Source organism: Rhamphochromis sp. 'chilingali' (genome assembly GCF_963969265.1).
Source record: "Rhamphochromis sp. 'chilingali' genome assembly, chromosome: 10".
Classification (NCBI taxonomy): Eukaryota; Metazoa; Chordata; class Actinopteri; order Cichliformes; family Cichlidae; genus Rhamphochromis; species Rhamphochromis sp. 'chilingali'.
In genome coordinates this window covers 15,026,076-15,035,845 of record NC_137937.1, presented here as the reverse complement: position 1 = coordinate 15,035,845, position 9,770 = coordinate 15,026,076, and the positions used below count along the sequence as shown (strand labels likewise).

Genomic DNA, 9,770 nt, shown 5'->3' with positions numbered 1-9,770 from the left:
GCGTTTGCTTTTTTGTTTTTGTAGATTAGGGATTTAAAAAAGATCTGCACCTCTCCCCGGTTGTTTTAGGGATCGGCACGGATCTTCAGAAGTGAACTCGCAATAATTTAAAGCAGAGGTTTAAAATTTAGTTTCTAGATTGTGTAGGCGTATGTGGAACTTGTCCTGAAACTAAACTGGCTGATTAATTTCTTGACAAGCCAATATTAATTTACATTAGAAAAAAAGAGTTTCAGTTAAAATTTTGAATTTAAACAAGCTCAGACAAAATATTCATGTATTTAAAGCGAAGCAGGAGGAAGAAGCGCGCTCTTCAGACCGTTATTAAAGTGCCATCTCATTGTGGGAAGTTCTTTAACTGCATTTAAACTCAAGATACGAATGATAAAGGCTCATAAAAGGCGAGAAGATATAAGGCACTTATGTGACACATGCAACGAAGAGGCCTTGACAATGTGACACTGCTAAAACAACAACAGAACTGCTCTTCTCTGGAAATCAAGTTTGCAATATTATAAAGCAGGTAATTTCTTCACTTGAACACAAGATTTAACTGAAGGATGTGGGAGAAGCAAAATCTGATTTTCGTGTGAAAATGAAACCTATGCATTAGAGGTGAATTCCCCAGCTGTTGTCTCATTCCAGGAAACTGACGTTAAAGCTTGTGTATACATCTGAGTTCCTGTTACACCTCTGAAAATCCCTGAAGGTTTTCTATGTTATTTCAATGTGTTTCTAATGTACGCCTGTTTAAAAAAAAAAAATAACAACATGACAACACAGATTGCCTATTTATTTTTATTATGAAGGACGTTTGTGCATTACAATAGACTCTGGAAAAAGAAACCTCAAACATGAAACATTGGAATGGATAAACAATGCCCTTTGCTATTTGCGATCAACTCATTTCTTTCCTTTTGTTAACTGACCTCAAAGTTCAAAAGAGCAAAACATTTTGTTCCAAGATAAAAAATAGTGGTCTTGCATAAAATGTGCCGACAAGCTGCTTAAACGTGTCAATAAAATGTTATCACTGCATTAACGCCCCGTCATAATGGCACCATAATATCGTCACTTATCGTCAGACATCTATTATACACTCAGTCAACCTCAGTCCAGCGAGATCCAAATATAACAGAACAGAAATAATGCTGATTACGCCTTCTTCTTTTCAACTTCTCCCTGAAAAGTTCAATATGTTCAAATGGTGAAATGATGCGGCCCATATGAGGAAGGAATTGAAATGAAATGAAAGCAAAAACGTTTGCTCACAGTTAAAAAGGAACCACTTTATGCATTTCCTACTACAGAGCCTACCACTCAGAGCACAGCAAACAAGTTTTGTTTTTTTTAAATATGTAATTAACCACAGTCGTATCAGTAAAGGTTTCAAATTCACACAGGATGCAAATTCAGTCACATAACAATAATAATAATAAAAAATTATTCAGTCTGCCGGTACAGAAAGGCAAAAATCAAGGCAAAAGTTTATTCTGTAGCTGGTACCACCACCTTTGATTTTTTTTCTTTCCTGAAATGGAGAGGAGCAATTGCTACAAAGTAACGACGAAATTATACCTGAAATCAAACTGAAGCCACTTTGGAAGAAACGTGAAATAGAAATGCTCACAACAAAATTAAAGAGGCTGACACTGCATCACATTTACAGGACTTAATTTTGGAATGACAAAGGGAGGTGTTTGGTTGGCCTGTAGGTCTTCACAAATCCCTACACTATGCCATCACTTGCTTATAACATCAACGATTTAATGGAAATACTTTCTTGAAATCAAAAGCTTCAGGCCCGCGATGACCATTCATGTTATTTTTATCCAGGAAGTGGAGGCTCATTTGCTTCACTTCGGCCTGATATCTAGTGTGTGAGGACTGACGTTGCTGTGTGTCGTGTTTACTGCAGAGGTCCTACGGGCCTGCCGCTCCGATTGATGATCGGTGGGGAAAGCGGCGCGCCGGGCTTACATGACCTCCACGTAATTGGCCGGGAACATTCCAAAATGGCCATCTGGGCCGTAGCCTCGCCACCAGCCCTCGTCTATCATCTCAATCCCGGTAATGATGTCGTCGGGGTCGAAAGAGATCTCTGTGTCATCAGCTAAAAGAAAAGAAGTTTGGGTTTATTTTAAGAAATTTCTCAACACATACTTCAGTCAAACTTCCTAAACACTAAAACCATCAAAGGTGTCACTGAAAGTGCTCTGGCACTAAAATAAAACCCCATGATCTCAGATTTCAGGACTTTTCCTAAAATGGGTTTATTAATCATACAGTGAATTCTAGGGTGTGTGGGTAAAAAGAAAAAACACACCTCTACCTAGAAGCACCAAAAGAGTCATTGTGACCCTGATAGGCATCAGTATGAAATACACACATTTTAACATAAAGGCTGAATTAAAATGAGTCCGAGCCAGTGAGGTGCGCTTGACTTAGATAAAAGATGAATAGCTGAAGGGCTGAATAGGTTGGATATCTGGGATGTTGAGCCAGGGCAGCGTGGATGCTGCAACTTCTATTTTCATTCTCCCTAATCTTTGTTCATGTCCCCCTTTTCTGTCACTCTTTACTGTCTTTTACCCGTTTATTTTTTTTACAAAACATACTGCTACTTTTAGGGTGACTTTTCAGCGTCATTTTCAACTTAACTGAGATACTGAAGCTAACTGGAAACAACAAGCACAGCGAGATAAAGCAATTCTGAACTCTGCATTACTTAGTAGCTACTGTGTGAGAGCTGCTGATGACTGTCATGTGTAGTAGGGATAATTAGGTTTTCCACAAAAAAAATTAATATACACCCATATTCCTTCTATCAAGAATGTGTCCCATAGATAAATGGCCATGTGTTGGAATTTGGTCAAATATCTAAGAACTTTAACCCGAGACTGACCAGCTTGGTAGTCGTATAAAGCTCTCGCACAGATGCCTCTGTCTGATGTCTCCTCAGCAGTCACTTCATAGGTGTTAGTCTCCTCTGCCTAGGAGAGAACAGAGAAATTGGTTTTAATAGTGGCTGCTTATGTCTATCACTGTCCAGCCAAAGGTAAGTAAACACTCACTTGAGGAGGGTCTTCATAAACTGGCTCTGTGACGCACGAGTTAGCAGTCGGTGCTTCTTCTGGAATAGAGAGAGAACTGTAAGAATGAGTGTGTGGGGGGCCTGGGCTGTCAGCCTTACCAGCAGGTTTCAGGAACAGCCTTTTATCAAGATGCAAGTTTAGTTATTTTATCACAGCAAATCACGACAATGTGTTTATACTGAAGCAGATGGAAGGGTTGGGAAAATGATATAAAGGATAACACTGCCCGTGAAATGAACCCCACCTTGCTGCTCCTGAGGGGCTGCGTCCTGCTCATCATACTCACACCGGGACGGCCCATCATCATCATCATCATCATCACCACCATCAGGCTCTTATCACCCAAAACACCAGCACAGACATGCATATGGAAGACATTCACAAGAGCACACAAGCTTAAATTCCACCACCAGGCTCAGACATAAGGGCGTTCTTGGTCTGCTTAACTTAAGGAGTATCAAAACAAGTCTTAAGAAAACAGAATGGAAGCATGACTCATGATGAAATGGCAGATTACAAGAAATGTGAAAGATGAGACACCAGAACAACGAGACACGAAGCGATTCGCTGTTGTTAAGTGTCAGTCTGACACCCAACTTGTTGTTTGTGTGTGTGTGCGCGTGTGTGTGTTTAAAGCTCACACCTGTGGCATGGACAGGAGAGGCAGAGCCTGCAGGTACAGGAGAAGCTTGGCGCTGAGGTGAGCTGGCTCGCTCAGATTCATACACTTGCTTAGACAGAAAGGGGCTTTGAAGACGCCCTGAGCAGAGATGCATATTGAGCCCCCAGAACCCCCCAAAAAACAAAACAAAAATTGAAGAGACAGAAAACAAAGACCAGACAGGTTGAGCAGAGGAAGAGACAGCGTTATGGCGACAGAGTTAAGTATGAACTACGAGACAACTAGACAGTCTGATGGAACATTTCAACTATGGAAAAGGACAGTGATGGGGAAATAATCACTTACAGAATTTATACCTACCACTACCTGAAAAAGATGCTGACATTCAATGATTTACATGACCAAGTCGTTGTTTACAGTGCGAAAATACCTGGCTGAGGGCTTGCAGGAGCAGCAGGAGGTACATCTGAGTCACTGGGAGTTATTCCTCTCTCTCTCTGCTTGAACATTTCTCTGGGGTTCACAGCACGCTGAGAGATGAGAGAAGCAGCCTCCTGAGAGGAAGAAAACCAATAATATGTACAAAAAGCATTAGACCGAGGTCGTCGGTAATGTGGTGGAAAGCGTTTGTCAAACGACACAAAAATAACAAATCAATCTGAAGATTGACGTCATACGAGACAGAAGCTGGAAGAGAGGTGCGTTCCCCTGAGCATCAAAGGGCTTACACTGGATTAGAGATTTTGATTTAGGCAAAAGAAAAGAGTAAATTAGCCAGAAGAAGAGCACTTGGGTGAAGGGGAACTCACATTGGCCTTCTCCACAGATTCACCTCTCTTGACTGCTCTCGTCTGGGCTGCCTGGTTCTCCTCCTGCTCCTCCTGATAATGTTAATATCAATATTGGCACTGCTGACTTTGCTACCTTCCTGACTTGCGTTTAGAAGGTGTAAGCACCACCAAAAAGTACTCAAAAATGAACACGGTTAATTAAATGTAGTCGTGTCAGTGGCCCAGTGAGGCACTCACCCAACGGGGTTTTTCCTGCTCTCTACTCTCAGCTTCCTGCTGCTGCTGGTACTTCCTAATTAATAATGAGAAAACAGAGAAAATGTAATTTGAACCTTTGTTTAAAAAAGAAAAGATAAAAAGAAACAATTGCAAACTGGCCTCATTATTAGACAAGCCTACTTTTGTTGGTCAATTTGAGAGGACCTCTCCTTGTCCCTTTTTTCCCTCATCGCTGCCTCCTTGGCCTCTCTGTCTTTCCTCTCCCTTTCCAGGTGCTTGCGCTCCTCCTCTGCCTTGCGCCGCTCCTCCAGTCGACGCTTCTCCTCTTCTTTCTAAAAGCCAATCACAGCAACAAGGTCAAACGTCACAGTCGTTGAAAAGCTTGATTTTACAATGATTAACAAAAGAAAACTGCTGGGAAATTAGCACCACCAAAAAGTTGTAACTAAGCGGTTACTCATCACAGTTACATTTGTGATGGAAAAGGCTATGTGCCATGTATTTTTTATAGAGTGAAAAATACATGGCACTAAGGAGCTTAACAGAAAAGGCAGGATGTGTAATATGTTAAAATATTTGAGGCATTTCTTGCATTTTCACAGAGATAAGAGACAAGTACATATTGTTTAATGAGTGTACCTCTGCCTGGGCCCAGAAGTTGTCTTTGTTGGTCTTTCTGATTTCTGACATGGCGTTGGTTTTCTGGTAGACTGAGCCCTGTATGACAAGAAAACAAACATCGATATGCCGTCCAGTGTTGGCAGAATTGCCAGACTAAATTAAAATACAAAAAAAGTATTTTATTTCACAGGTTACTTGTGGACAAACTTCATAAACACATCATATATGACACAAAATCTAAAAATCTGCTCAGCTTTTAATCAGTGCTGTGTCATCACTTTGTCATCATTCCCAACACAGAGCGCAGTGGAAAGGGCGAGACTGTACGCTGCTGACACCGGCGGTCAGCAGCACACAGCAGCTGAAATGCAGAATGAGGCCAGGATGTGACAGGATGTGACAGGATGCATGAAGGCCTGGCTCGCCTTTCCTCAATATGAAGCAGCTTTCACATCACATTAACAAGGCTAACTGATAAACCAAAAAAAAAAAAAAAAAAATCTGATACATCAAAGAGCGCTGAAGAAAATCAGAACAGAGGATGACTCATTTTATAATATGTGCACAAGTGACCAAGAACAATGTTGCCTTTGTTTATTTTCTGTGTGAACGTGACTGCATTTCCACACCAGGGTGGCTTGAATACACTCTTCCTTCTGCATTCTCACTTGGCACACACGCACTGTGCAAAAACAGTGAGAGATCTCACACAATCACTGCATGGCACATTTTCAATATAATGCAGATTGAGTTCACCGTGAAAATGCTCATACAGCAGTACAAGTGCCAATATTTGGATGTCTGGATCAGCAGCTTCATTTCTGTGACTGTTTATGACTGAATGCAGATGTTTGGGCAGGGAAATGATGCTGAAACATGTGTGCAGAGGTAGACTGTGATTTGTAAAAGGAATAATGACTATTTTTAATATGGATCCAATTAACTCTTATAAATCAGATTGCAGATGACCATTAAACAAAAAAACAAAACAAAAACATTTAAGATGTGTGCATGATCTGAGATAAAGGAGTCTAGTTAAGATCTAGTTCACTGCTTATCTTGTTCTATTGTTGACAGGCAAGTGGAAGTGCATACCACGGGACCCTGCGGACCGCTGTCCTGGAAGCGGCTGGAAGCTTCTTTGTGGAAGCTGTAGTTGGCTCCTGAGGCTTTAGCCACCTTTTGCATAATCGACTCGGGCTCCACATCCTCCTCTGCTCTAGCATTTATTGTGACATGGGCCCCCTGAAACAGCAAAGAAGAACAGTTCCTTTTAAAACACAAAGGAGGACACCCTTCTAGTTTCATCTTGGTTCCGACACACAAACCAGCCACAGCAATGAACTCCTTGCAAGTGTGGCATTAATAACACTGACATCATTCCAGCAAAGCTATTACATTAATGACAATTCTAGGAGCAGGAATGTGTATCCATTTACTGAATGTCATGCGGTAAAGTCAGCATTAAGGTGCATGCAGTTAGGCCTCCTCTGCAAACACAAGCAGACAGCAGTACAAATTCCAATGTGTATTTGAACTAGACTCAAAGGTTTCACACTACCTTCAGAAAATTGGACATGGCACTGACATGATTTGCACATATTCCCTTCCTGGCATCCTTAACTCCCTCTCCAGTCTGAAATGCAACAACATTTAGAGGGTTAGTGACCATAACAGAGACGGCAAACACATGTTTAATAGCTGAGTGTCGCTCTGACCCAGTTGATGAGGACATATTTGGGCAGGCCGGAATTTGGATCCTGGACCCGGCAGAAAGCATACATCACTTTTCCACTGTTGAGTTCTTCAACCAGCTCTTCCAGTCCTCCATCTGATGCATAAACATCGTGGAAAAGTCAAATGGTTATTGTGGTTCATTGTGTAACTGTTGGCATTTTTTCCCCATTGCAAATCATGGGGTGAGAAAGCAGAGGCAAGCAGTCCTTTTGTGCTGATATTCCAGTACCGCTATGCTGACGGTGGCATTCCTGCACACATTTGCTAATATCGTGTCGAGATCATAAAAACTTGATTAAAATATCCACATGGTTACTCACCCCCTTTTTCTGCCAGTCGGATGTCATCGCTGTTTCCCTCATAGGTGAACAAGGCCCTGTATAAAGCACCAGATTACACCTAATTACACCACTGGCTGAAAACAGATCCCACAGACAGAAAAGTGGATACGCATCATTTCACAGTAAACAAGAGTTGTTTTGCAAACCTATTCAAAGTATCACTTAAGCCCCATTTACACACGATACAGGGGAAACAGGTGTAGTGTAAACACTGCTGCAGTTTCTAATCCTCATTTCTAGCAGCCTTTTGAGTAATCTTTACAGGCCGCAGGCCCAAGAAGAAAAGTTCCACTGAAATTTCTTTGCTGTGAAAATCCTAGTAAAAATAAAGACTAGCAGACCTAAACAAACAAGCTTTAGTTAATACATAGCTCCATTTTCTGTGTGTAAATACATTAATAATGGAGGCATTTGAAGAAGCCTTTCATAGAGTCTGGTTTTTCGTGTCGGGGTCAGTCTAAACGAGTTTTTGTGGGTTATTTGTATGCAACAAAATATTTATTTAGGTGATGAATAGCAGGGGAGTTCCACATGAAGTTAACAGAGATTTGGCTGATATGAACTCATAACTGCGTCAGTTTTTAGTAAGTTGTAGGTAGGTGTATGGTGTAATTCAGGGACGTGTTGTGACATTCTTATTTCACTTGGCTTGGAGATCTCCTTCCAGAGACAACCCAGGATGCATTTATGATTTACTACACAGATGAACTGATCTGTTCCTCCACAGAATTCATAAAAAGCAGCCACATGTTATAATGCTAATTATAGCTCAACACAGGCTGCTAATTTAAGCCCAACAATAACGCTTACAAAGTAAAAATCCAGTGTGCTGTGGATTTTAAAGGGCATTTGCTTGTTATCAGGACACAGCACGTAGCAGTTCATATCAGAGGAACTTGCTCACTCCGAAAGATCACTTCTTTATTCTACATTTACTTAATCCTGTTAGCAGCACCATTTAAAAAAAAAAAAAAAAAAAGCAAATTGCTGAGCTGGTAGGCGGTGGCTGTCGACTGCTTAAAATGAGGGAAGAAAGGCAAACATTGGTTTGATGAGAGACATTTTCAGAGTCCACACAGAGCCAGTAGTCCTCTCTCTGAACACGTCCTCTCGGGGATTATCTAATTCGGGTCATCATTAAACACGGCGGCTGAACTTCAACAGGTTTAAATTTCAAACCACAAACACTTTCTGTAACGTTGGGTAAAACAAAGAGGAAGTTCTAGTATCACTTACTGGTTATAAATTACTTCTGATATGTTACCAGGAAGTGGGCAAGGACGCTAGCGACTTACCTCACGCCCTTTCATGATTTCATTTAATTTGAGCTAAAAATACAGTCAGAGCATCTTAGTTGGCTCAGTATAGCCGTCAACTGACAACACTGTAACTAGCTATCTCGTTAGCACATCTTTAAGGTTATTAATCAACAGATCACCAATAAATGTCAGAAACTAAACTCCTACATTATACAAAGATGACTCTTAATAAACGTTATCGGTTATATAAAAACTACAAACTCTAATGTGGTTCCCAAACTACCATTATTTCTAGGTAACTGGCTAAGTTTATTTTACGATAGGTTAAGTTACTTGTCGACTCGCTCAAAGCTAGCCAACAATGTAGCTAACAACCTCCCTCGTACAAACAGCTAATACTGCTATGAAAATGTTTCTCCTTACCAGTTGGTATTGGATTTTTCATCTACCACTTCTTTATATGCAGCTGTTAATGCAGGGCCATTTTTGCTGAGGTTAACTGCCATCGTTATTCTGAGTACAGCTAGCCAGCTAGCTACCGGGATGCGCCCTTCCTATTGGGAGGAGTGACAATGATGCTGCTGACTTTCAGCCGGAGGAGGGGGGGTTAGTTTAGCCTAGAGGCTAGATGTCAGCCATGGTAATGATAACAGTGTGGCGTGACGCTGCCGATTTGGGGGTGTTGTGTGCGTTGTTTCTAATAATTTACCGGGTCGACTATAATTAGTTGCAGCGATGTTTCCGAAAAATCATGATGCAAATATCAAAGGTTTAGTGAGATCAGACGAAACTGACCTTTACGCAATCACTGCTGTCTGCACCGCAAAAATCTCCCATAATGTTACGTATCAAACGTCCACAGGACCAGTAAAGGCCTCACCTTTTACTGGGAACTCATTGAAATAAATTAGAAATTCAAAATTTTAACCCTACAGTTATTAGAGCATATTACATGATTATTTTTTTTTTTTTAACTTGTGTAACTTTAAAACAAACAAACCAACAAAAAAAATGGTGCAAAATATATGGTTTCTCTCCCGTTTAAGATATACATTTCCCCCAAAAGTGTCTATATAGGAAGTATA

At 40.9% G+C, this 9,770-nt stretch overlaps 1 protein-coding gene across 3 annotated transcripts; it reads right to left on the bottom strand.

Annotated features, from left to right (window-relative positions):
- Window positions 1-782: 782 nt before the first annotated feature.
- On the bottom strand, window positions 783-9,265 carry dbnlb (drebrin-like b). Of its 3 annotated transcripts, XM_080894507.1 has the most exons (15): window positions 9,109-9,265; window positions 7,406-7,461; window positions 7,067-7,179; window positions 6,910-6,984; window positions 6,444-6,593; window positions 5,367-5,444; window positions 4,908-5,059; window positions 4,746-4,800; window positions 4,527-4,598; window positions 4,148-4,271; window positions 3,739-3,855; window positions 3,340-3,429; window positions 3,075-3,133; window positions 2,906-2,993; window positions 783-2,113 (listed from the first exon to the last, which is right to left on the bottom strand). In XM_080894507.1, the coding sequence occupies exons 1-15, from the start codon at window positions 9,189-9,191 to the stop codon at window positions 1,977-1,979; spliced, it is 1,449 nt and encodes a 482-aa protein (XP_080750633.1). In that variant the 5' UTR covers window positions 9,192-9,265; the 3' UTR covers window positions 783-1,976. The 3 variants fall into 3 exon arrangements, with proteins under 3 accessions (XP_080750633.1, XP_080750634.1, XP_080750635.1); XM_080894508.1 differs by lacking the exon at window positions 3,739-3,855; XM_080894509.1 differs by lacking the exons at window positions 3,340-3,429; window positions 3,739-3,855.
- Between the last annotated feature and the right edge of the window lie 505 nt (window positions 9,266-9,770).